The 27,703-nt window shown below is 43.0% G+C and overlaps 3 protein-coding genes across 3 annotated transcripts in view; all 3 read right to left on the bottom strand.

The window, feature by feature from the left end:
* Nucleotides 1-3,930, bottom strand: part of SLC25A38 (solute carrier family 25, member 38) — a 16,490-nt gene extending 12,560 nt beyond the window's left edge. Inside the window, exon 1 of the mRNA XM_008579565.1 lies at nucleotides 3,248-3,930. Within this exon, the coding sequence (XP_008577787.1) occupies nucleotides 3,248-3,316 (69 nt within the window). The 5' untranslated portion in view covers nucleotides 3,317-3,930. The remainder of the gene's footprint in view (nucleotides 1-3,247) is intronic.
* A 1,404-nt stretch (nucleotides 3,931-5,334) lies between these two features.
* Nucleotides 5,335-12,824, bottom strand: LOC103596009 (acyl-coenzyme A thioesterase THEM5-like). Its single transcript, XM_008579557.1, has 6 exons — nucleotides 12,713-12,824; nucleotides 10,599-10,800; nucleotides 8,492-8,636; nucleotides 7,566-7,676; nucleotides 5,999-6,123; nucleotides 5,335-5,571 (listed from the first exon to the last, which is right to left on the bottom strand). The coding sequence occupies exons 1-6, from the start codon at nucleotides 12,731-12,733 to the stop codon at nucleotides 5,549-5,551; spliced, it is 627 nt and encodes a 208-aa protein (XP_008577779.1). The 5' UTR covers nucleotides 12,734-12,824; the 3' UTR covers nucleotides 5,335-5,548.
* Nucleotides 12,825-23,313: 10,489 nt separating this feature from the next.
* The window catches only part of CCR8 (chemokine (C-C motif) receptor 8), a 24,704-nt gene continuing 20,314 nt past the window's right edge, over nucleotides 23,314-27,703 (bottom strand). The window contains exon 2 of the mRNA XM_008579556.1: nucleotides 23,314-24,578. Within this exon, the coding sequence (XP_008577778.1) occupies nucleotides 23,498-24,565 (1,068 nt within the window). The 5' untranslated portion in view covers nucleotides 24,566-24,578 and the 3' untranslated portion in view covers nucleotides 23,314-23,497. The remainder of the gene's footprint in view (nucleotides 24,579-27,703) is intronic.

The following is a 27,703-nucleotide window of genomic DNA, read 5'->3' as shown; positions in this document are numbered from 1 at the left end:
TAGTCATCTCTTTATCTTTCTAAAAACAAAATCAATTGAACATAATGTTTTAACTCTGAACTATTAGTTTCCAGGTTATTTTGGCTTTAGAGCCAGTAAATATTTATAGGAGCAAGCCAAAGCAAATGAAACCTTAAGCTCAGTCACTTCCTGTATAAGCTATGAATTTCCTTCGTTTGAAACTTTTCCCTTGTCTTACACCTTCCCATCTCACTGGGACCTAGCAGATCACAGCCAGCTCTGTAGACCAGTAGCCACTCCTGGGTTCGCTGCCCCTCCTTCAACCCATGCACTCGTTACACATGCTGGCTAAACTACAGGCACCACCCAGAAGGACAGCACTCCTTCAAAAACTAAATGTGCTGCCCCCAAGCACATTCCAGGAGCCTCAGCTCCCAGCACTGGTGCTACCATGACAGCACATCATCCTCTTTTCAGGGCCCCAGAACCCAGCAAATCACAATGACTGTGAAAAGGCACTTTAAAAAGTTCAACCAGGAAGAAAAGCCCTATTCTACGACGGAGACACTTGGCAAATTCCATCCAAAAGACCTTCTCTTCCCCCATTATGTGGCATTTGCACTAATATTCTTTAATAAACAATACACTGTAGCCCCAAAACATTATTAAAATGAATTTAAAGCTTCTTCTTATACACATCACATGAACTACTTACCCACAACTGAACTGTTTGTTATCTGTGGTATTTGTTTCACAGAGAAGAAAGATCACTCCAAAGGCCACCAAAAAAGCAAGTTTTTACCAGAATTACTTAAAAGACTGTTGGGAAGGACTAAGTAGATTCAGGTAATTAAATACTGGAGCTTACAACCACATTCCAATAGCTTCTGGAGTACCAAAGGGCGGTTTAATAAGCCAACAGGTAAAACGAAGAGAAGCATGTATATTTCAACAGCTCTATATTGGCGCCCAACTCCCTCTCCCCCAAAGGCGCCCTCCTCTTCTGCTAGCCAATATTCCGATGAGTTCTGTGTTTCTCAGCCCACCCTAGACTTTGCGGCATCAATGAGCCTTGCTTCCTTACACACTGCGCCTTTCCTTTTCATCGGCCTCTTCTCTTCTGCTGAGAAACATGCTCCAAAACCTTCGTCTCCCAGCCTGACACTACACCATCCCCACTCCCTCTGTGCCAGTCACTCCTCAGGCCCCCGCAGTTGGCTATCCAGCTAATCTCCTCTTCTAAGGTGGTTTCTGAGGGCTCACCAAGGACTTGCCATACCCCAGGCCCCCTTTCCTGTCCCTATCCTCATCTTACTTGGCCTCTGGAGCATTCCATAGAACTGACCGCCTCTCCTTTTGGCTTTTGCTTTCTCTCTCCTTCTCTCCTTCTCTGGCTGCCCTTCCAAGTCTCCATTTCCTTGGCTTGCCCCCAAGTAGTGATAAATACATTGAAGACTACAAAGTACTACATAAATGTGTCATTAAAACTCATTGAATTAAAATTTTAAGAACCCAAACCAATACCCTTTAATTGCTCCATATTCCTCTCAAGATAAAGTAGAAACTGGTGGCTTGCAAGGCCTCTCATGGATCACATGGCCCCTTCTCACCTTTATGGTCTATGCTCTCATCCTCCTTCTTCGGCCATAATGGAGGACTCGCTGTCTTCCTCTCACTTCTAACCATGGAACCCGGTGCACAGTAGGTGTTCAACAGTGATAAATGAATTTTATCATCTAACAGGAAATCTGCACAGGGCTCTCCCTTGAGCACAGTTCCATAGGATAAGGCTCAGTGGGCCCTGCATGCCCCATCCTGGGATAGGTTAATCTCCCCCAGCTCCAGCAAGGCTACGGGAATGACCTGTAGTCACAGCTTGTGAGCAGCTCTCCTCCGTGCTGCTTCCCTGGGGCTCCCACAGGTATTATTCCTTGACCTACCACCCACCCCAGATTGCAGAAATTATCTTCTTAATGTCTTTATTTTCACATTACAGTGCTTGGGCATATTATAGGCTCAATAAATCCTTGTTGAATATAGCCCGCAACTTTTTTAACTTTGTGATTTTTCAAGTCCATTAGCAGAGAACAGATGCTAAATAGATAGCAACAGTAGAATAACCTCTAAAAGTCAAGAACAAACAAACAAAACCTAGGTAATATTGAATGGTCTTAAGATTTTGTCAGTGATGGATGGCACGTCTTTGAGAGTGGACTGAATTGTTTTAAAAATAACAACGATATTCAAGGTAAATACAATGAATAATCCAGTTTTTTTAAGGGTAAGAAGGGAGGCCAAAAACAAACAGTAATACAGATAAACACAAAGGAGCACTTAAATAGTTTGCAAAGTGGTTCCACAAGCAATTCCTACTCCCCTTAAAAAAAAAATCCTAACTCCAATTCAAAATCTGGAAACGAGAGCTGGAGGCCCCAGAAAGGAAGAAAAGTAGGGGCGTTTTCAAAGATGTCAATGCAGAGCGGCCGCCGCCTGTAAGGATTTAAAAAAGAAAAGAAGAAGAAGAAAAAAGCCTATTCCGCCCCCACCCACCGCGAGGTAGACATCAGAGGGAAAGCGGCGGCCGCAGTGAACCCTGGGCGCTCGGGACCGCACCCGCCGCCACCTACCACGCGCAAGGCCTCAGCCAGACCAACCTCCAGGGGCGCGCCGGCGTGGCCCCGCCTCCGCCCCACCTCCACCAATAGAGGCCCGGCGGCCCCGCGGCAGCCAATCCGGACGCGGACGGGGAGCCGGGTCAGCGGGCCGCGAGGCGGGGACCCAGAAGGTGGCCTCTGGCATGGCCCACAGGCGCACGGCGGTCCTGGGCCAGCTCGCTAGAGCTCTGATGGCTTCTCAGGCTCGGCGCTATTACCGGGCCTTGCGATCGTCCAAAGCACCGGCCAGGTGCCTCCCACCTCCGTCACTCAGGCATCTACTCAAAGCAACGACCGGTGGCGCACGGACCTCGTAGAGGCCGCGCGGGCACCTTCCCCCGACACGCCCCTCCGTCCCCGGCCCCGGCAGTTCTGCCGTGCTCCACCCGGACGCTATCCGGCAGTGGGACCTCCGCTCGCCTGTCCCAAGGGTTGGTCTACGGCTCCCCTCTTCCCTGCCCCCGCCCCTTTTAAATTCCCGTAGTCAAACTCCCTCTCTCCCGCCACATCCCAACCCTCCGCGCAGCCGGGGCGCAGAAAAGGTCCCCCGAGCGTCGCTGACCCACAGCAACCACCCGAATCCCCCTTTCCGGGCCGCAACGCCCGACTTCTCCTCCCGGCAGTTTGCTCACCATGAGCGTCTCCACCGTGTCTCCGACATCTTGGGGCTGCAGCAGCGCGGGGCGTGACTCCTGAATCATTGGAGAGGAGGCCCGAGAGCGCGCTCGGCCCAGGGTGCTGTCGGTGGGCGCTCAGGCCCGGCCCTGGCGACCCAGGAGGAGAGGCGGAGGGATGGCCGTAGCCGGGAGACGCGTTTAAACCGGGGGCTCTGTGGCGTCGGCGCCCGCAGGCACCCGGCGGCCGGGGATCCAGCCCCGCGCACCACGGCCCGCGCGTTGCTCCCGGCGTCTACCGATCCTTTTCGGGACTACTCGCCGCTCTTCACCCGCGCCGCAGACCCCGCGGCTCCGCTCCTCATCCCGCCCCGCCGCACACTCCGGCACCTGAGGAGCAAGGTTCTGTGTCTCCTGGGACGGAGAAAGCTGGAGCAGCTGGATAGAAGGGGGACTTGGCTTCCGGGGAAGGACGCTCGTCACGCGCCTGGTTTGGATGTTCTTCGTACCCCCTGGCGGAAACGCCCAGAACTTCAGGGTCTGCGGTTCCTTGCGCCCGGAGCGCAACGGGGCGTCCGCCTGGGTGGGACATCTGAACGTATTTGCAGTGGAGACCCGCTGTGCCCAGTACGGCGGCCACTCGCCATCTGTGGCTACTGAGCACCTCAAGTGTGGCTGGTGGAATGAAGAACTGAATTTTAAATTTTATTTAAATGTAATTCATTTACATTGAAAACTGAAGCAGTGTGGAATGTTTTCTTGTTAAACACAATTTTATTGATTTGGCAGGACTACTGTATGTGTAAACCACACCACGGGATATCTAAGACATAAAACAGAAGATCTCATTAATACTTTTTATATTATTACATGTTGAAATGATATTTGGGATATATTGGGTTGGGTGAAATATATAATTAATTTTATGTTTCCGTGGAAAAGTACTACTGCTGGGATCCTGACAGTCCTGTTGAAAAACGCAGGCACACGCTATCAGTGGCACTGGTTATCTGCAGAATAAAGTCCAAGCTTATTGTAACTACAGCCTTCACTACCCTACACCATCCATTCTTCACCTAGGAAATCAAGGCCAGAAGAGAAACTGATTATTTAGGGAGCAAGATGCTATTTTTTAAGGCTTCATTCCTGTGCTGCCGAATCACATAGAATAGGCAAGGAGGTGGGCCCTTTATCCCCAGGGGGATTAAGGAATGCATAAACACTTAAAAATATGAACCTACCTGGTGATTGAATGCTTTGCTTTGCTTCCCCTTGTTCTGAGCTATAGGGCTCATTTTCTTTGTGCAACGTTGATGACTAAGCTGAAAATTTAGGAAGACCTAATTCTCCCTCCCATAAGCAAGAATTCCTAGTTTTGAGAAATCGTGGGTTGGCCTATCGGGGGCTGCTTTTGGCCACTCGAGGGGTGGAAGCAGAGATGGAACCTAGAGTGAAAGCCTGCTCCTACTCGCAGGTACACCTGTTTGGCTCTGGGCTCAAGAAACGGGCTGGCTTTCAAGAGCAGCTGCGGCTGGGCTTCTGTCTCCATATCCCTTCCTGACACATTCACAACCCTGGAGCCCACAGACCTTTTTCTCTCCCCCTTTTCCCCCCTAGATGTTCGTGGTGGTGCAGAGATATATAATGATCATGTGAGAGGAGCATTACTCATCAGCTTATGAGCCGTTTTTGTGGGGGGGGGGTTGGTTTTTGGGGGGGTGGGTTTTGGCGGCTGGCCAATACAAAAATCAAACCCTGGGGTTTTGGAGCAGTACTTACTTAATGGCAGGGCTTAGAGGAGTGAATTTTTAAAATGAAAGAAAAAATATCTGGTGAAAACATTATGTATGACTTTAATTCAGAACAGAGTCATTAACATCAAGCAAGCCTTCTCTAATTTATCTACAGTCAGTGGAAGGTGATTTGGCTGCTATGACCTAATCCTCTCCCCCCATCCCAACCCCACCTCCACAAATTACAGGTTGAGTCCCTCAAAGACCTAATGCAGCCTTCGTTTTCTGGATTGGATGTTCAGGTCACATGATGCTTTCCCATCCCAAGGATTGCAGACATTCTCTATCCAGGAAGAAATGCACATATATCAATTTGGATAAACAACTTCCTCTTAAAACTTTATTCACAGCAAGCTTTGATGCTTAGAGGCATTTCCAACATCCAAGAAGGAAAGGGCTAAAGTACTGGTACAGAGGCCAAAGGTGAATGAAAGAGAAGGAATCTGCTCCAATGGAGGCTTTGGTTTCCTGTTGCTTCGCCCAGCAGGGCCGGAAGAGATGAGCCTTGCAGTGCCTTGGATCCGTGTCACTTCATTTGGAAGAAGATGGCTGGAGTGGTGAAGAGCACACAGGTGAATCACTCTCCATGCTTTCAGGAACATCGACTCAGCCAGATCTTTCTGCCTGCCTGGAGCCAGAGCTGCTTCTGTAAATATCTAAATTCCCTTTTCTACAGATGCCAAAGTAATGAGCCCACATTTAGCTTTTGGAAACTAGTTGGAGGTTGGGAGGGGAGATACCATGCGCACTCTGCTGCCACCACCCACCCACTCTGCCCATCTTCATAAGCCCTTCTGTGCCTAGTGGTCTCTACATTTGAACGTCCCCTCCCACCCCGAACACACACAGTCTGAAAGAGCAGCCTAATAGTCCCCAAGGGCACTGCCTTCAGCAGTGGGGGAAGCCACTCTCTGAGCCTGATCACACAGATGGGCATAAACAGCAGAGAAGAGAAAGAGAACTCTAATGACTTTACCAGAAGCTTCAGCAAAGAGGGTGGTCCTGTCACTGCTTTGGGCTTCACAAAAGAGGAACACCTTTCTTCCTTCTGCGCCAGTGACCTTTGCCTCTAGCCTCACCACTGAGCCGAGGATAACCGGGCTATGAGAGAGCAGTGAGTTAGAGCCGCTTGTGGGCTGGGCTCTGAGGGAGGCGGTAATGACTCTGCAGGTGGCCTGTGTCCCTGCCAGAGCGGGGGTCCTCAGTTTCAACTCCAAGGGCCCAGTTATGGGGGGCAATGAAGGAAAGATGAGCTATAAGGCAAGACCACATGATGTGGCGATTTGTTTCGTCATCATATGAAAGCCACAAATCACTCCATCAACATTTTCACAAACCAATCAGCTCCCCATCTTCTGGAAAGAACACACTCCTCTTGTTTTCCTCCTGTCTTCCCAATGAGGAAACACACATAACTTTTGGCTAAAAGTTTATAAACATAAGCACATACTTTCTGGTCACAGTTCTCCCCGGTCCTGACTGGTCTGAATCGTCCACAGGGGTGAGCAGGCCCCACTCGCAGTTTGACTAACATCAAGTAGCTCCTCCACCCATGTGTGGAAGGTTTTTTGCAGAATGGCTCCATCTATTTATCAGCAAGCATCCCGGTGTGATGGTCAGTTTTATGTCAAATCAACCAGGCTATAGTACCCAGTTTTTCAATTAAGCACCAATCTAGGTGTTGCTGTGAAGGTATTTGTAGATGTCGTTAACATCTACAGTCAGTTGACTTTAAGTGAAGGAGACTACCTTTAGTAATCTGGATGGGCCTCATCCAATCAGTTAAAAGGACTTAAGAACAAAATTGAGGCTTTCCCGAGGAAGAAGAAATTCTGCCTCAAGACTGCAGCATCAGCCCCTGCAGAAGAGTTTTCAACCTAATGGTCAAGAGATTCATCCTGATATCATATATATACCCCTGACTTAAATACCTTGTTTCCTGTCTTTGGAACATCCTGCTCATCCTTGTCTGTCCTCGAGAGACTGAGGGAGAGTTGCATTGTACAAAGAAAGTTGACTTTGGAATCAGGCAGTGATTCCTGCATTAATCCTGGCTTTGTCACCTGCTAGCCGTGTATTCACCTCAGCTTCCTTATCTGTGAACTTGGAGATAATATTACCCACCTCCCAGGATTATTGTAAAGATCAAATGAAATGATGTGTATGGAAGTATTTCTTAAAGGCTAATCAAATGCAAGGAATTATCATTATAGTAAGGGCTCAGTAATTATTTGTGGACTGAGTTAAATATTTACAGGCAACTTGGCTGGCTTTCTCTAAACCAGAGGTGGCCAAAAATAGCTCATTATCATTCTATGCAGAATATTTCTATGTCTGAACACGTAAGCCATCTATAAGCTGTGACCTTGTCCTTAGATGAAAAAGGAACATCTGAAAAGTTTAGATGGGTCCATGTGAAAATCAAAAGTAGAAACTCCTCTTTGCAGTCAGGCTTGCTGTATGAACCCGTATTTTCCATCATAACACATGGAATAATCTCATACCAGCTTACTCCTAACTTGAACCCATGCAAGGAAACAGACCTTTTGAAGGTGATGGTCATTGTCCCTGTAAAGACTGCATTGGCGCTGTTATATGCCGTCATGAAAAGTGTGGTGTCTATCATGGTCCCCAGTGCACCACCATGGACAATCCTGCAAAGTCAGATGAGGGGAGAGAGGGAAAGAAATAGTCACTCCACTGCACATGGCCAGGCACTAGTGAGGTGAAATGCAGAATGGGTCCTGCAAACCAGGACCAGAGTCTTGCATCACTCAGGGTAGGGCCAAGAAGTGAGAGCAAAACAAATGCAAGGGGAAGACAAGCGAAGTCATCTAAAGCAAATTGTACCTGCTCAGAAAGGGGAAGTCACTCAAAGTGGCAGAAGCAGCCCTCCACCCCACCACCAGCCTCAACCTCAAATTCTGATGGCTCTTGTGCTCCTTCCTGGGTTAGACTCAGGTGGGAATAGAATGGTACAGTGAAAACAGAAAAACCTAACTCTGAATCCCACATTTCTAGTCATCTGACCTCTGTCACATAACCACTTGGGGCACCTGTTTCTTCATCTATAAAACAGGATAAAGTAATATCTCCTCTAAGACTTTTTGTGAGCATTCAATTTACATAGCCAAAGCTCACACAGGGTCTGGTATATACCAGCCAGGGAACAAAGATAGTTTTTTTCCCCCTTCTCATTTTTAATGTCCACTGTGTAGTTCCCTGCAGGTTAGGGGGCTGAAGATCAATGATGAAGAATTTCCTAACAGAAAGAGGCCATGCCTTGGATGGGTGACTCCTTGTCCAGGGAGAAAGTAGAATGAGGCATTTGCTCCTCTGCACTTCAGTAGCCAAGAACCTGCGGAAGGCAGCCACAGACCTACCATCTGGCCTCTCACCCCACTCCCTGCACTCTGGCCATGGAAAAGCCCACTTGAGCTGCTGGCCGGGATTGCCCTCCATTCCTTACCCAGGCAGCCCCTCCAGGAGGGGCCCAGGCTGGAACAAGCAGACACACTTCTTCTCTGAGTCATTGTGGAAGATGACATACTCAAAGCCAAGTCTCTCCATTTCTGCAATTCTGAGAAAGAGGCGGGCGTCTTCTATCATTTGGACTAGAGAGAAGAGTTGAATCTGTGAGGGGGACCTCAGGCTGGAGTCTGACCCTCGGCGTGGTGCAGAACTCCAGGGCAGATAGCGCCTGACCAGAGGAGGTCCTCCGGAGACCCCACTGCCCGCAATATTCCCTCTGTACCTCCTGAAATGGCCCCAAAACCCTCTGAAGGAGAAGAGCAGTTTCCAGGGAGGGGAAAAGATTATCAGTGGGTGGGTCAAGGAGTAGGAATGAACCAGCAACAAAAGCAGGATACCGGGGCCGGCCTGGTGGCGCACTGGATAGTGCGCCGCTTGGGAAGCGCTGCGGCGCTCCCGTCCGAGGGTTCGGATCTCACATACAGACCGGCTCCCGCTCACTGGCTGAGCGAGGCGCGGGAGCAACACCGAGGGTTGCAATCCCGTTGCCGGTCCCCGGTCCGGTACGGGGGCAACACTGAGGGTTGCGATCCGTTGCCGGACACGGAAAAAAGACAAAAGACAAAAAAAAAAAAAAGCAGGATACCGCTGTTTCTGTCAACTGAGTAAGAAATACTCATCTGAAATGCACTGATTTCAGCAGATCAAGGAATAAGCAGGAGAAAACCCTTTCTGTACGATAAATAAATGTGTCTTCTCTAACTCATATGTTGGGATTTAAGTGAGATTTGTCTGTACAGTATGACCTCTGATGGCGTTTGGATGTGTTGTCCCCTCCAAAACTCATGTGGAAATTTGATCCCCAATGTGGCAGTGTTGGAAACTGAGTCGTGGGGGCAGATCCCTCATGAATGGATTAATGCTCTCCCTAGGGGAGGGGGGTAGTAAGTGAGTTCTCGCTCTATTAGTTCCAGCAAGAGCTGATTGTTTAAAGGACACTGGCACCTTCTTTCTCTCTCTCACTCTCTCTCTCTCTCCCTCCCACTCTATCTCTCTCTCTCTCTCCCCCTCCTCCCGTCCTCTCGCCATGTGATCTGCTCATACCCACTGGCTACCTGCCACTTTCCACCATGAGTAGAAGCAGCCTGAGGCCTGTGCCAGAGGCAGCTGTCCCAGAATTGTAAGCCAAATGAACCTCCTTTCTTTCTCTTTTCTTTGTAAATTACCCAGTCTCAGGTATTCTGTTATAGCAACACAAAATAGACTAAAACAACCTCCAAGGGAGATGGGGAGGGTTTATGGGCCTTAATTAGAAGTCATGGGTGAAGCCTCCAATATATAAAACCTAAATACTTATCAAACATCTGGATTTCTGCCAAGAATCTCAAAGCAGAATTTCTAGTGACAGATCGGGTATGTGAAGTTAGAAGTCTTCTAGCTGGCCCCTCTTGTCTCTTACATGCCATATCCCATCTTCTGCCACCCATTCTCCTCACCCATTCAGAAGCTCAGCTCAAAGTGACCACTAGAGGGAACGAGTGTCCTGTGCCCATCAGGTTCTGGCTCCTGGCCTCAAGTGTCCTGAGATAACTAATGATCCCCCTGGCCATGGGTACACCAGGTGAAGGCACTGACCATTAATCCTGGACTTCCTCTCCCTAATTTCTCACTCATACTGAACCTGTCTGGTTTACACAAGAGACCAGGTGGGGTGTGCAGGTGTAAACAGATGCCAGGAGTGGAGAGGGCACTGAACCAAGAGCCACAAGTTCCTGATGCTAGTCCAGTCTCTGCCGAAAACTCACTGTGTCTTCTCTAGGCCTCAGTTTTCTCACTTCTAACATGAAGGGGTTGAACTAAGTTGCCTCCAAGTGCCTTTTCTGGTCTAATATCATGTGAATTCGTGTTCACTGTGAACAGACTGCCTTGGCCCTGACTCTCAGTCTAATGCAAGCCACACAGGTGAGGTGGGAGGTGGGCTGGGGCACAGATTTCCTTAAGGAAAGTGTACATCCATAAGCAGAGTTTTGCCAACAGTTATGAAGTATTGAGAGTTCCCCTTGAGCCCAGGTTAAGCCCTCCTGGTGTAGGGGGTTTGCACATACCAGGGACGGCTTTAGCAATCCTAGCAAGGTCTTTTTCTTTAAGGAATTGCACAGAGCGCCAACAGCCTGGAAGTCTCGTCCATGACCCATCCACAGTCTTCTCCATGAACTCATTATACAGCCCCACCATGACAGGGCTCCAGCTGGCATTAGGGAGGGAATAATCCTTTATGTCAGACTGGAGATGGTTGCTGCTTGAGACCTGAAAATCCAAAAGATGTGGTGGACTTTGCCTAGTACAATTCCAATTTGACTCATTCATTCAAGCATTTATTTAATAGAGGGGCCTATTTTCACCCAGAGCATGTACAAATGCCCAGAGATGAGAGAGAGCATTTCTCAGATTCTCAGAACTTATCAAGTAATGGGAGAGAAGGAATGTCAAGGAAGGGGGCCAAAGAGAAAGCCTGGGGCCCAATTAGCCATATTAAAGAATTTAGGCTTTATCCTGAAGATTTTTAAGCAAGAGAACAAAAGGGTGAGATTTGCGTGTTAGAAGAATCCTATTTACACAGGAGAACTTGCAAACTGGTCAAGCCTCAATGACACTGGGGAGTCTGGCTGCTTTACAATTCACAGTCATTTCCCAGCTCTTTACTCTCAGATTCCAACTTCTCCATACCCGCCTCTCCTGCTCCCCAAGTCCTCCAAGCTCTGCTTTCAAGACAGTTCACCTTGTTTACTATTTAATTATATCTCCCTACTGTCCCATTACAATTGAAAAACTCAGTCAAAGACTCTTCTGGCAGACAGAGGAGAGTCCAGGCAGCCAGGCCTCCTCCCAGGAATTTTGATAATCCATCATCTTCTCGTACCTTCTTATCTGGTTATTGTTTGGATTCACTGGTGCAGATCAGTCCTTCCTGTTCTTGGTACAGTTTCTACTTTTTCTGGTACATTTATCTGGCTTACTCAGTTCCCTGTATATGCCCTTCCCTAACTAAACAGGTGAGAAAAATACAGATTCTTAAATTATTTATAAACAGGATCTTAAAGGGGGAGGGGAGCCTCACGCCCAGGAATGATGACAGTCATTACTACCCTTCTGCAGGGTTTTGTTTTTGTTTTTGTTTTTTGTTTTGTGAGCTAGTTGATGGTAGAGAGGCATTTGAATTCAGTCTTCAAAACTTGTTCCAATTAATACACTGCACTTACTGCTGCTTGTAGTTTAACCACTCCAAGCATCAGTTTTCAAATCTGTAAAATGAGAATAACACCACCTACCCTGCAGCTTGCCATGAGGACTGCATGAGATGATGATATGTGAACATACCTGGCTCAGTACCTGGCCAGAGCAAGCATTCCAAGAAGTTAGTTTCATCTAAATCCAACAGGAAAAATCCCTCCTTCTATAGCATGATCCTAAAGAATTCTTTCCTAGCACTGATCATATTAAACAAAGCCTGGACTCAAGTCTATTTGGAAGGAAGTTACTCATGAAAATATCCAATTGATGCTACTTATTAGCACTTAATTTGCACACAACTAAATTTTAATTTTGCCTACTATTTTTTCTCTTTTTTTATGTCCAAAAAATAACTCATTAAAATGTAATTACTGCTTTCTCTCCAGCCGCCACAGCTCAGATTTTCTTTCCTAGACTCTGCTCACTTTGGGAATTGCCAACCCAACTTTCCCATATGAAAAAGGTTGACAGAAACTAGAATCAATAAGAGTGGATATTAAAATGTAATTACTGCTTTCTCTCCAGCCGCCACAGCTCAGATTTTCTTTCCTAGACTCTGCTCACTTTGGGGATTGCCAACCCAACTTTCCCATATGAAAAAGGTTGACAGAAACTAGAATCAATAAGAGTGGAGGGGTCTCCAGATACTCTCTCTAAGCCCCGGCATCCTCATTTGAGAGCCCCACCCTTCAACAGAGGATAGTAGAACCACATGGAATGAGCACCTTCCAAGAATCAGGAGTCCTGGCCCTAAGTCCCCATTCTGCCAATAACTGCTGTGGCCTTGGACAGGGCGCCTTGTATCTCCAGGCCTCAGTTTCCTCATCTGTCAAAGGAGAGCAGCAGACCAGTTGATACTGAGGACCTCTTTCAGCTCTCTCATTCTGGGACTCTATGCCCGGCCTAGCCAAACAGGGAGGATACTCACAGTGACAGGCTGGGATGGCATCCAGGCTGGCCTGGGTGGTTGGTACTGGCCAGCCAGGGCTCGGAGAAGGGGTGCTGCATGTCGGTGCCCCAGCAGCCACCTGAAACCTCTCTGCAGCATGACGTGCAGCTGAGATCTGCCAGCTGAACCTCCTCACAAAGGCTAGCCTTTCTCCTAGTAGGTGAGCATTGGCCTGAGGCTCTGCCCCCTAAGGGGCAGAGAGAGGACTGCAGCAAAGCCACTACCTCTTCTCTCACCAGGCAAAACAATGAAGAGCAGAACTAGAAGGGACATTGAGCAATTGTGATTTATATGTTACAAATGCATTCAATTTTTGGAGATACCAGAGAGATTTTTGCTTTTTTAACTAGGTGACTGGAACAATTGGATCAATCTTAGAATGTTTTGCAGACTGAAGGTCACTGGGGTAACCAACAATGACTAGGAACTAGAGAAAAACACCCTTAGTCCCTGCCTGTGAGGACAAATGGCTCTGAACACCTCACCCTTGTTCTTAACTCTGTCTTGTTGCAGGGGCACAGTTCATCATTCATTCAACAAATATTAATTAAGCACATATTATGTGTCAGGGGCTGTTCCAGTCTCTGGGGTTATAGCAGTGAACAAAACAGATGGGTCTTATATCCCATAGGTAATGACAGGTAACACTAATTGTTGTGTTTTCTATATCCCAAGGACTGTTCTAAGTATTTGTCTGTTTTATCTCTTTTAATATTTATGTAATCTCATATGTAGTCCAAATTCAAATTTTACCAATTGTCCCAAAACTATCCTTCATAGCATTTTCTCCCCAATTCAGAACTAATTTAGGATCACATATTTATTTCCATGAGTTCTCGTGTCTCTTTCGTCTCCTTTAACCTGGAAGAGTTCTCCATCCTTTCCTTGACAAACATATTCTTAACATACCACACACATAAACACAGCTACATACAGGAAAGAGCTCCATTCTTTCTATCCTACCGTAGGTGACTAGTGGTACGGCTTGTCAGTGAGTGAGAAGTGGCATTAGAACACAACTTCATAACCCTGCGCAACCCTCTCGCGTAAACCAGAAGTGGCATTATTATTATCCTCATTTTACACGTAAGGAAACTGAAGCAAAGAACAGGTAAAATGAGTTGCCCGAAGTTACACAGCTAGTAAAAGGCTATATGGCATTTACTTTTATTATATTAATAATAAACTTTTATATCTGCACAAAGGGGGTTTCTCGTTACAGATTGGACACCAGGCGGTTCTATGGAACAGGCAGGACACATGCCATCTCTATCACCATCTTCACCAGCCCTGTCAAACCAGTGATCACCCTGAAGCTCAGAGAGGTTAGTTCAGGCCAGCTTGTAAGTGAAGGAGCAGGGCCTAGGACAAGTCTTCTCATGTATCCCTTACAATGTCCCCTCAGGAAAGCTTGGCGTCCTGCTTCACAAGGGTTTGTGTAGTGGATTGAATTATGTCCCCCCAAAGACTCACTGAAGCTTGAATTGTGTCCCCCAAGTTTCATATATTAGAAACTTAATCCCCACTGTAATTGTTGAGGGTGGGAAATCCTATTATGGTAATTGAAATGTGGTGCCTTGAAGGGTGATTAGATTGCAGGACCATGCCTTAGTTAATGGATTAAAAATAATGGTCATGGGTGTGGTTTGGAGGGCTTTAAAAGGACAGTGCTTGAGGAAGTTGTTCTCTTGCACTCTCTCTCTGCTCTCTCTGTATCCACCATCTTGCAATGTGAGACCCCTGAGTCACTGTTGCCACCACCAGATGTGTTACCTGGGCTTTGGACTTCCCAGCCTCAGAAACTGTAAGCAATAAATTTTGTTTTCTTTATAAATCACCCAGTTTCAAGTATTAAGCAAGAGAAACAGACTAACACAGTTGGCTATTCCAAATGGTCTTTGCTAGGGTCAGAGAGAGAAGAACCCTGACAGCAACAGTCTGGCAGAAGGTAGAGAGGCCCCCTGCCCCACTCACACCATCCACAGAGCTGGTCCAGTCCTGCTGTGTCTGGCATGGTGGCCCCTCCCATGTGGCTGGCTGCACTTGCAGCCGCGTCCTCCAGAGCATGGGTTGCTCTACCCCAGGCGGTGAGGCAGCCAAGATGGGGCATGTGTGAGCACACAGTAGGCTTGCCAGCCAATGCAGGAGGTGGGGTAAGAAGAGGCCACAGCTTTGGAGACATCCTGCTCTGAGATTCCAGTTTAGCAGCCCCTTGGGTTAACGATAATCATCTTGAAAGACTCTTTCAAGATTAAGTGAGAAAGTTCTGGGTAAGCTCTGAGTAGGTACCTAAAGTGAGTAGGTACCTAAAAATGTGAGTGTACCTTGTCCCTTTCCCCATATCCCTCCTGCTCTCATCACTTCAACTCAGTACATATTGAGTGCCTCACTGTGCCAGTATGAAAAATATAATAGTTGAAAAAAAGAGCAATATATATATGATACATGGAGGATATCTAAACCCTAAATTTGTAAAGCTGGCTTTTATTGCTATATCATTACCAGGATTCCAAGAGGCCCTGAGCAGTTTCTGCCTCAGGGGCCCAGGGACTAAACAATGTGCACTTCAGGCAACAAACAAATTCTTGTTATAAATGATTGGCATTGTTAAGCGATTTACCCATATAACCTCCTAAACACACTTATGCACATAAATAATAGAATAGAATGTTATCTGTTCTAAACTAAATAAATGTATTTTGAAAAATCCGTGCTAACTGTTCAAGTTCACTGCCAGTCTGAATTTTGGTTTAGTTTTCTTTGGTGGCTCCAGCAGCTTTGACAGAAAGTGAAGCCATCTGAAAACTGTTTCAGCCATTGGAAAGTACCGGGGTACTAGATGATCATACCCAAGGTTCAGGTGACTTGAGCCACACAGGTCTGCCACCCCTTCCAAAAGAGCCATGGTTGAAGCAGGTAGGCTTAGGGGGTAAGGTGGGCAAATTCATTCAGGTAGGACCTCCATCTGGTTTCAACCAAATTAAAGAGTAAGGTGGCAGGAATATGAGAGGAAAGGGAGGTGACAGGATTTAGAGCCCTTAAAAATCTTAATTCAGTCTTGGGTCCTCTTCCACATCCCACAGGATTGCATCACATGCTGGTGTATGGGAATTGGTGTCCCACTGGCTTCAGAACCCAAGATCTTCTGTCTTCCCTAGTTATTTCTTTCCCCAGCAGAGGGTGCTCTCATTTCTTAAAGAGTAGTATGAAACAAAACTCAGGATTTTCAGGTTCTTTCTGTGTTTCTGCTGTGCAACATGTTACCCTCCCTCACCAGACAAAGGGTGAATTTCACTTTATGTAAATTATACTCAATAAAAAAATGTAACCCTCCTCCAAAAAAAAAAAGAAGAGAAAAAGAAAAAAAACCTAAAACAATTTTTGAACATGGCCTGCAATGTGGCCTACAAAACCATCAAAGCTGGACATGTACTGCTCCTTCTCATCTTACCCCACTCTTCCCATTACTGTGGCATTCCAGCCGATCTGGGCTTTCTTGAACTTTGGAAGATAAATCTCCATTACGTATTTAAATATTTCTTTCCCTCAATTTTTATGTCTCCTTTTGTTTGTCTCTTTCTTTCCCCTGGACTCTAGTTATCTGGGTGTTAGCACTTTTACTTCTCTTAGTCACATCTTGTAGTTTTATTTTATATTTTCTATAAAATCTAGAGTTCCTCAATCTATTCTTGCAATTTTATGATTCATTTTTCAGCTGTATTTTATCTTTATAGGCTTTAAAATTTTCTGATACAGAATGGCTAGGCCTGTAGAAGCATCCAGCATTCCCCTACCCCAGACCTTGTGGCTTTGTATTTGAACCTGGTCACTGTTTATTTTGAGCCTACAGCATATCAAAATTTCATTCATATAAATTCTTTTTATAGTGAATACCTAGGACAGTCTTAGCAAACTTTCTAAAAATTTTAGTGCTATCTAGAGACAATCAGTGACCCCAAGACACTGCCAGATTCTTAAGTATCTTTGGGATCATCAAAAGACAGGTTAAATAATGTGAAGTCTTGATCTGGAGTTCAGAATATATCAAATCCATTGAAAAGTCTGTGCTGTATATGGCTATGCTGCTGAACTAAAGAGCTCATTCTCCAGTTACTCTTGATAAGAGAGAGTTTACATATTATTGTAAGAAAGGAAAGAGGGCAGATATATACATAGGGCAGACATATAGATAAGGGCTGCCCAGGAATCATTCTATCTAGGTGAATTGGCCCAGGGAAGAGACAGGGTGCCTCTTCATTACCAAGAGGTGAATGTAATTTGCAGGTTGAACACTGTAATCAAAAACAAATGATTCTGCTTTACAAATTAAACCATGCTACAGACACACACACACACACACACACACACACACACACACACACACACACACACACACCAATCTTCTCATTCTGAGGATCGCTTGTTCGCTTCCTGAATGGTGTCTGTGGGAGGCTGGGTTTGCAGATTCTGAGATGGAGACTAGTGTGCAGGAAGTCTACTAGAAAATGCTTTTGGTATTGACACCTGGGGAAGGGAAGGAAGAGAAGGAAGCAGGATTGCACAGAGGAACAAGTTGCACTGTGGTCTCAACAGAAACTTCAGCCCACTCTGTCTTTCAAAGCAATCCCAAGTTGGAATGAGGAGCCAGGGCTTTATACTTTCATGTTGATTGATCATGGGATGCAGGCCACCCTGTGAAGGGGGTAGATGAAGTAACCCCCAAAGGGTCTGAGAGTTGAGCATTGTCTGCTGGTGGCTTTCCCAGCAGCTGGAGTAATAAGTACTTTACTCCTGAAGGAGAGTCTGGTGGAACATTGTAGCATCTACCACTTTATTTTTTGATTAACAGAAGTTCTTAATTTCAATGCAGTCAAATTTTGTTTATGGCTATTGGTTTGTTTGTTTGTTTTATTTTTCTCTCAGTGTTAGCTTTTATTGTTATTATATATATATTTTTTTTAGTGACTTAAAGAAACACACATTTATTATCTTACAGTTCTGGAGGTCAGAGGTACAAAATGGATCTCCCCAGGCTAAAATCAAGTTGTCATGAGGGCTACATTCCTTCTGGAAGCTACAGGGGAGAATCCATTTATTATACTTATTATTTTTGAATCCCATTTAAGACATCTTCTTTCCTTACACCAAGGTCATATACTTGACACTTTGCATTAGAAAGAATTATGAAATGTTTTATGCTACCATCATTCCTAAATGATATCTGCACTGGATATGAAATTTTAGTTTGATAGTTATTTTCTTTTAGCTCTTTAAAGGTGTCATTTCTTCTACTGGCTCTTGCTGTTCCTATTAGGAATTCTGCTTTCAGTTTAATTGCTGCTCCTTTGAAGATAATTGTTTTTTAAAAAATCTAGATTAAAATGTTCTTTCTGTTTTTGGTTTCCACAAATTTTTGATATGCCTACATGTGAAGTTTTTTTAAAATCCTACTTGGGATTGTAGGACTTCTTGAATTTGTCTTGATGTTTTTCCTCAATGTGGGGAGATTCTCAGTCATTATATTTTCTAATAATATTTCTTTTTTATTCTTTCTTTATTCTCCTTTTCAAACTCTTGAAAACGTATTAGACTCTGTCATCTTATGCTTTATGTCTTTCACCCTCTCTATTATATTTTTCTATTTCTTTTTTTGGTCCCCCCAACCAGCTTTATTCTGGATATTTTCTTCTTGCTTATCTCCCAGTTCACTAATTCTCTCCTTAGTGGTGTCTAATCTGCTGAAAACCCTGTCCATAGAGTAGTTAATTTTAATTGTTTTATTTTTCAGTTTTAAAGTTACTATTTTGTTCTTTAAAATATACTATCTTCTTTTCTAAAAAACTATGGTTTCCAGATCTCTGCCAAAATTCTTAAAATTTTCTTTTATCTAAGGGAACATAAAAAGCATAGTTATTTTTAAATTTACATTTTGTCACATCTGTCTCTGATGCTTCTGTAGTTCTGCTCCTATTATCTGTTGCTTCTTGTCTTGCTTATGGTCTCATATCTCTTTATGTGCCTGGTTATTTTAATTGTGTGCCAAAAACAATATAAATTTTTGAAAATATTTGGAAAATTGTAGAAATTATTGAGGCATAGGATGATATTATCTTCCTCCAGAGGGGATTAGTGTTTGATTTTTGTCTGGTTCCTTGGGGATAATAGCAAGCTGGGATTCCCTCAAACTGATTCCTAAATTAACTGGGAGTTAGGTTCCATTTCCCCCAAGGGCTGCTCTATTTCTGGCTAACCCTAATCCTAAGGTATAACTCTCAGGATTCCAACCTAACACAGAAGATTCTCACCAGTATCCTTTTGTGGAATGTTCTGGGGTCCAGCTTTAATCTCCCTACCCCTGTGAGTTAGTCAAAAATGCTACTCAGATTTTCAGCCTTGCAAAAGCCTCTTCTGAAATTGGCAAATACCTCCAATGGAAAAACAGACCCAAATTTTAAGTTCATCTCTCCGGATTTATGGCTTTTCCAAGATCTTATAATAATCCATTAATTTTCAAGCAACTGAAGATAAATATATATATATATATTTTTTTTTTTTCTTTTTCTTTTTTTTTTTTTTTACTTAAAATTTTTGTCCATCTTTTTTACTTTTCCTCAATTGAGGGAAAGTATGGTCTGGCATTCCTAGTTCAATTCTACCAAGGGTGGGAGTCGGGGTTTATTTTGTTCACATAAAAAGGAGTCTAGACTTGAAAACATTTTGCCAAATGAAAGAAGCCAGACACAAAAGGCCACATGTTGTATGATTTTATTTATGTGAAATACCCAGAATAGGCAAATCCATAGAGACAGAAAGCAGATTAGTGCTTGGGGTGGAGTGTGGGGAGAAAGAATAGGGAGTAATCATTTAATGGGTATGTAGTTTCTATTTGGGATGATAAAAAGTTCTGGAACTAGATAGTCCTGATGGCTGCATGACACTGTAAATGTACTAAAAGCCACTGAACTGTATACTTTAAAGTGATTTAAATGGTTAATCTTATGTGAGTTTTATCTTAATTTTTTTAAAAAGGAGTTTAGAAGTAGGAGGTTTCATTGAGTTAACAACTCAGTGATGTGAGAGCTTTGGACTGATATCTGTTATTGACATTGTTGGGTTTAATTCTACCATCTTACTATTTGTTTTCTATTTGTTATTCCTGTTTCTTGTTCCTTTCCTGGCTTCTTTTGCATTAATCAAGTATTATTCTAATTCTACTTCCCTCCACTAGATTTTTAGTTTCATATCCTTGTACTTTTTTTACTAGTTACCCTAGAAATTTCAATACTTATCTCTAACCTATTTGCAGTGAACCTTAAGTTAGGAGTTCAACATTTCTCAAGTAATGCAAGAACTATACAAATGTTTAACTCCACTTACTCCTCCATTTATCCCCTCCTGCCTTTTGTGCTGTTGCACAATATATTTATATTAAATTTAAGTGGAATAAATACTCCAATTAAAAGACAAAGATTATTAGACTGGATTTTAAAAATAAAGGCAGCGGCACTCTGGGGCTTCTGGTTGAAATGAACCAACTCTCTCCAAGTGTAGGGACTGCTTAGAGACAGCTATGGCAATGTGCACAAGGACATAAACAATGCTGGAATATTATGTGAGTGTGAGATTCTATTCCTGTGTCACTCTCCCACCTCCCCCACTGAGCTCAAGAGATAGTCCACACCTGGAATGCATGCTGGTTCTATGCTCTCAGGATTTTGGAATATTCATATATACATAATAAGATCTTGAGAATGGGTCACAAGTCTAAACATGAAATTCATTTATGTTTTATATATACCTTATACACATTGCCTGAAGGTAATTTTATACAATATTTTAAATCATTTTGTGCACGAAACAGAGTTCGTGCACATTGAATCATCAGAAAGCAAAGGTGTCACTATCTCGGCCACCTATGTGGACAGTCTGTGGTTGTTTATATGCTACTGAAAAGCAATCATTTTCTTATATTTATTCGCACATAAAAACTTAATGGTAAAAAATATGACATACCATTAATACAGTGGAAAACAATGTGCTCAGGGTAACTAAGCAGTACAGTAGCATCACCAGCATACCTGTGTCAAGCTGTTAGACAACAGAAACAACAAACAATGGCAGGCTTTCAGTCTCTACCTAAGGTGCTATATTTTGGTTAGGAACTTACTGCCCTTGGTGCATCCAGCCTGCACATCTGCCATTTTACTACGCTTTGTGGGCGTGTTTGTTTGGGGAATATGGGTGTACACAGAAAAGATCTATCACAGTTGAACAGGGCTGGGAAGTTCCTTTTTCTCTTGGGGACACTGAATCAGCTGTGTGCTGGTGCCTGAGTTTTGACTGCAACCCATCACATGAGGTCAGGTACGAAATTTTCCTCTTGTGGAGTCATATCAGCTCTCAGAAAGTTTCAGATTTTGGAGCATTTTGGATTTCAGGTTATTGGATTAGGGATGCTCAAATTGTACCTCTCTCAGTAACTTGCAGAATAAACAAATAGAAAAAGTCAGCAGGGATACAGAAGACTTGAATAATCTGATTAACCAGATATGGCTGACAACTGCAGAATACACCCGTTCTTTCCAAATGTTCATGGAACATTTACTGAAATAAGCCGTATCCTGCATCATAATATAATTCTCAATAAATTTCAAAGAACTGAAAGCATATCAAAGCTCTTTGATAACAGTGGAGTCAAACTAGAAATTAAAATATAAAGATGATTAGAAATCTCCAAATCTAGGTTCCTCAAACAGTTGCAGATAGATCTACCATACGACCCAGCTTTCCCACTGCTGGGAATATACCCAAAAGAATGGAAATCATCAAGTTGAAGGTATACCTGTTCCCCAATGTTCATTGCAGCACTTTTTACAATAGCCAAGAGTTGGAATCAGCCCAAATGTCCATCATCGGATGAGTGGATACGGAAAATGTGGTATACCTACACAATGGAATACTACTCAGCTATAAAAACGAATGAAATACTGCCATTTGCAACAACATGAATGGACCTTGAGAGAATAATATTAAGTGAAACGAGTCAGGCAGAGAAAAAGAAATACCACATGTTCTCACTTATTGGTGGGAGCTAAAAATAAATTAATTAATTCACTCACATACACACACAAAAAAGAAATCCGGGGAGGGGCAGTGAAGTAGATATAACAACTACAATCTTTTGAAGTTGTTACAACAAGCAAACGGAAAGGACATTCTTGGGTGGGAGGGGGGAGAGGGAGGAGGGAGGGAGGGGTCGGTGATCGGCCATAATAACCAACTACATTGTATATTGACAAAATAAAAATTAAAAAAAAAAAGAAAGAAATCTCCAAATCTTTGAAAATTTAAAACTTTCTAAATAACTCATGATTCAAAGAAGACACAATGGAAATAGAAAATAATTTAAACTGAAAAATAATAAAAATCTATTATATTAAAATCTATAAGATACAGCCAAAGCAATACTAGAGGGAATTTGTAGCTTTAAATACATATTTCAGAAATAAACAAATATTGGCAATCAATAATCCAAAATTCCATTTCAAGAAGCTAGAATAAAAGAGTAAATTACACACCAAAAAAGCAGATAAGATAAAGATAAGAGCAGAAGTCAATGAAAAGAGAAAAGCAGGAATCACTAAAGCCAAAACGTGGTTCTTTGAAAAGATTAGTAAAATTGATAATTCCTGTAACACTGATTAAAAAAAAAAACCAGAGAAAAATACAATTTATTAATATCAGAACTGAAAAGAGACATTAGTTCAGATCATCATGCATTAAAAAGACTATAAGATACTACGGACAACTTTATACAACAACTTACATAGTGGGAAAATTACGTAAAAATCACAACTTTCCAAAACTGAGACAAGCAAAAATAGAAAATCTGAATAGTTTCTGTCAAAAAAATTGAATGCACAATTTGAAGTCTTCCTACAGAGAAACTCCAGATGGCTTCACTAATAAATTATACCAAACACTTAAGGAGAAAATACTATCAAAGTTTTACATAAACTCTCAGAGAATAGAGAAAAAGGGAGTACATACTTCCCAATACTTTTTAGGAGGCCAAACCTGAGCAGGACATTATAAAAAAAGAAGAATTAAAGGTCAGTATCTCTCATGAACACGGATACAACCCCCCCCCCCCCAAAAGATCTTATTTATTAAGATCACCATTTTTTCCCCCAAGGCAAATGTAGGTTGATTTAAGATAAGAAAATCAATCAATGTAGTTTATCAAATTAACAGAATAATGGAGGAAAACTACATGATCACCTCAATAGATAAGGAAAAAGCATTTGATAAAATTTAAATTCATATTTGATAAAGGCAGTCAGAAAACTAAGAATAGGGGCCAGCCTGTGGCTCACTTGGGAGATGTGGTGCTGACAACACCAAGTCAAGTGTTAAGACCCCCTTACTGGTCATCTTTTAAAAAAAAGAAAGAAAGAAAACTAAGAATAGAAGAAAACTTCTTTAATCTGTTAAGATTGTTTTTATTTAAAAAAAACAAAACCCTACTACTAACATTATACTTAATAGTGAAATACACTATTTCCAGAAAATAGTAATGTTTTTGAAAGTTGTGATTAAGTTGCAATAGTAGGAATTCATTAAATATCATAAAACATGTCTTGTGTCTGTAACAGAAGTTCTAAGACCTTCCTTTCACGTAGCTTCAGAGTTCTACATAAGGCATTTTTGTCTCTGTAGAGAGCAGTGGGGAAGACTGCCCAGGCCTGCTTTGAGGTACCCTCCTCACAAAATGTAGTCTATGCTGGAGGAGCGGGAGGAGTGCTGGTAGAAAGATGACGACCTTTCCTGGCTCTCCCTGGGCATTTGTCTTCCCATATAAGCGAAGATGTGGCTGTAACTTTTCTGGAACATTTCTGAGAGGTGTTTCTTGAACTTCTCGCCCATGAAAGCATAGATAACAGGGTTCACGCAGCAGTGAGTGAAGGAAATGGTTTCTGTGACATGGGTGGCATAATTCAGCCGCTGGCTCACAACACATCCATCCAAGATGTGCATGTTGTGCAGGGAGGCGAGGAAGAGGACCGTGTTGAATGGGACCCAGAAGAGTAAAGATGCAATGACCACAATGAGCACCAACTTGACAGCCTTGGTCTTGTTGTGGTTTTGGCAACTCTTCAGCTGGTGCAGGATGCTAATGTAGCAGAACAAAAGGATGGTGAATGGGATTAACAGGCCTAAGATGTTCATTTCAAAGTGGGTGAAAATCTTCCACTTCAAAGTCTGTTGATTGTAAGACGAGTAACACTGTAGAACACCATCTTCAGAGGCCACCTGGTAAAACACTAGCAATGGGCTGGTGGCCATAATGGCAGTCAGCCACACTGCCAGGCTCAGAGCTGTGCCCATTCTGGCAGTCCTCACTTTTATGGCATACACGGCATGGACAATAGCCAGGTACCTGTCCACACTCATGAGGGTGATGAAGAACATGCTGCTGAAGAAGCCAATGTAATAAAAGCCAGAGACCACCTTGCACATTACAACCCCAAACACCCACTGGTCCAGCTGATAGTGGGTCAGAAAGGGGAAGGAGAAGACAAAAAGCAGGTCAGACAGGGCCAGGTTCAAGAGGTATATGTCTGTGATGCTCCTCAGCTTCTTGCAGGCCACAAGGACCAGGATGACCAGGCTGTTTCCCAGAAGACCGAATACAAACAGGAGGCAGTAAAAGATGGCAAGAAGCAGTTTGCTGTCTCTCTGGGTAAGTTCCCCATCGCAGGGGCTTGAGAAGACATCAGGGTAGTAGTAATCCGTCACTGTTGTCACATTGGGCTCAAGTGTATAATCCATGAAGGCAGGGAACCTGGTCACAGAGGCCATAAGAAAGATTCACTCCTTGAAAGTATTTTTATTTTAAAAACACTAGGGGATGTTGTGGACTAAATTGTGCTCCCTCACCCCCCCCCCCATGTGACTGTTTGGAGATAGGGCCTTTAAGGAGGCAATTAAGGTTAAATGAGGTCATAAGAGGGGGACCTAATCTGATAGGACTAGTGTCCTTATAAATTTAAATTACACTGAATGTATATGTCAATTTTCAAAAGAATTGAAGAGGGAGAGACACTAGAGATCTCTCTCTCCTTGCGCACAGAAAAAAGGTCACATGAGGACACAGCAAGAAGGCAGCAGTCCTCAAGCCGAAAGACAGATCTCCCCAGAAACCAACGCTGTTGGCAACTTGGTCTTGGATTTCCAGCCTTCAAAACTGGGAGAAAATAATTTTTTGTTGCTTAAGCCACCCAGCTGTGGTGTTTTGTTATGGCAGCCCAACCTAGTACAGGAGGGTTAGGTGGGATGAGAAAGAAATGCAAAATACAAAGAAAATGAAAATACCTGTAGTTCCCCCATCCAGAATTAGCAACTGCTGACATATTGTCATGTTTGCTTTGGGTTCTTTTTCCTCCTCCTTCCCTTCCTTCCTTTCTTCCTTCTTTCCTTGCTTTCTCCCTCCCTCCCTTTTTCCCTCTCTCCCTCTCTTTCTGTCTTTCTTTTTTTTTCTTTCTAATGCAATAGAGATGAAACTAAAGTTCTGTTTAACTATATGACTTATCCCCACATCCCAGGAGCAACCATTAAAACCAATTTGATATCTATCATTTCGCATAGTTTGCCCCCGTACTTTTACATATTTATATGTATCCATAAACAATATATATTGTTTTGTGTTTGATTTTAACTTACACAAATGATATAATATCATGTTTCTCATTTTGAATTTTGCTCATTGTTTTAGAGCTATATCTGCATGATACTCATAAGTTTAGTTCATTCTTTTAATTGCTTTCCTAAGCACCAGAAATGCAGTAGGAAAAATGATCCCAATCATACTAGGAACAAAAATAGCTAGCATTACTAGCAATAGACCTAATAAAAACTGCAATTCAGTTCTGTAAAAAGTTATAAAACTTGTTGAAGGACATAAAAAAGACATGATTTAAAGAAAATGTACACGTACCATATTCATGGAAGAGAAGACGCAACATTTAAAACATGACAATTCTTTTCAAAATTGATGTATACATTAAATGTAAATTCAGACATTATTTTTTCCAAGGCATTAGTTCGCTTTACATTCAGACATCCTCTCCACGATGCCACCTTTCTATAATTTGAAATGCTAGGCAAGCAAGTGATTTTTAAAGATATTAATTTTATTTAAGTATGTACCCAAAATAAGTTTAAATAACATAGAGTCTCAAGTATAGAGTTGGGCTTTTAAAATTTTTTTGTGGCCAGTATCTCTAGAAACAATAGTCTCTCCTCTTACATCTCCCTTCCTACTTGTCTTATACAGTTATTTTTGTAAACAACTTTTGGTTTAGCTTCCTTTTATTCTGCTCTTCTAACATCCTAGATTGAGTAGGTCCTCAACCTCTTGTCTTGTCCAGCTCCTTCCTATTCGCACCAAACCCACACTTCCCCCACTTTTTTATGATTAAAATCCACTGGAAGTATTAATAATACCTACCATTAATTAAGGGGGGCCAAGAATTTTATATGCATTACCTCACTTATTTCTCACAAAACCCTGTGAAGTTGGCATTAATATCTCCTTTCTACAGAGTTCAGTACAGCACCTAAAATCTCACAAAGGGTTCAGCAATAGAACCAGGCTTGAAATCCCATCTAGCTACTTCAAAGCCCTTTTCTCTTCTACATTTCTATATTTCTATATTTTGTGGGTAGAGTAAAAAGCTCCAATTTTTTGGAGTCTAGGCTTCCTGACTTCAAGTGCTAAATTCCACTGTAGCAGAGTAAACCTGGGCTTATTTTTCAAACCAAGCTTCAGCTTTCTCTCTCTTTCTCTCTTTTTCCCCCCCTTCCTTTCTACAAAGAAAGTCTTCAAACCAATAAGAAAAAGAAAAGGCTCATACTGGAATACAGACGAAGGATAGAAACAGACTACTTAAAGAAGAAACTCAAATGCCTATCAGCCACAGGAACAGATCCTCCACTCATTGGCCATCAGATAAATATGAAGGTACTTCAAAAAGCTTGTGTAAAAATAGAATTGAAAGATAATACTAGAGCTTCAGGTTTCTGTTTATGAAAAGATACTGATAATGCTTTTCAGGGTTTGGTAAGAACTGAGTGAGACCATTTAAGCTCGGGGATGAACGTTTGCTTGCCAGCCTCCTTCCTTGAGAACATACCCAGGTCTCCTTCATTTGTCTGATAGAAGCTGTATCAGTCCATTTCTTTTGCTTATAACAAAATACCTGAGACTAGCTAATTTATGAAGAAACAATATTTATTGCTTACAGTTTCGGAGGCTGGAAAGTCCAAAATCCAGGGAACACATCTGGTGAGGGCCTTGTTGGTGGATGATGACAACAAAATAGGGTGTCACATGGCAGATGGCTGTGCAGAGAGAAAGAGCTTCTCACACGATCTACTTTTAAAGCCCTCAGAACCACACCCACGACCACCTTTAAACCATGAACTTATTACACAGTGAATGGGTCAATCCATTTGCTAGGCATGATTCTCACAATCCAATCACCTCTGCAAGGCCCCACCCTTCAATTACCATAATAGGATTTTCCACAATCTTAACACTGCCAGTGGGGATTAAGCCTCAATGAACTTTGGGGGGACATCCAATCCACAGCAGAAGCACCATACCCAGCATGAGGACAGATCTCCCGAGATGCCTGGTGATATGGGATCTTTTCTTACCTACCTTCCCACTCTTGAAGGAGCTTTGACTTCCTCTTAACATCCTGGAGAAAAAAATGTCAAGGATGTATTAAGATAGAACCTATGAAAGTGAAAGAATATACTGAAAACAGGAGATAACAAACAAACCACTAAGACAACCAGGAAAGTCCTTGCTACTTCTGCTCTGCAACGCAGTATCTGTGCAAAGAAACACAGGAGATCGGCTAAAGGTAAAATTTGGGGGGGGGGGGGGGGAAAATTTGGGGG

Source organism: Galeopterus variegatus, unplaced genomic scaffold, assembly GCF_000696425.1.
Source record: "Galeopterus variegatus unplaced genomic scaffold, G_variegatus-3.0.2 Scaffold1912, whole genome shotgun sequence".
In the NCBI taxonomy this organism is placed as follows: domain Eukaryota; kingdom Metazoa; phylum Chordata; class Mammalia; order Dermoptera; family Cynocephalidae; genus Galeopterus; species Galeopterus variegatus.
Note: the sequence above shows the minus strand (reverse complement) of the source record. Positions and strands in the feature narration are given on the sequence as shown.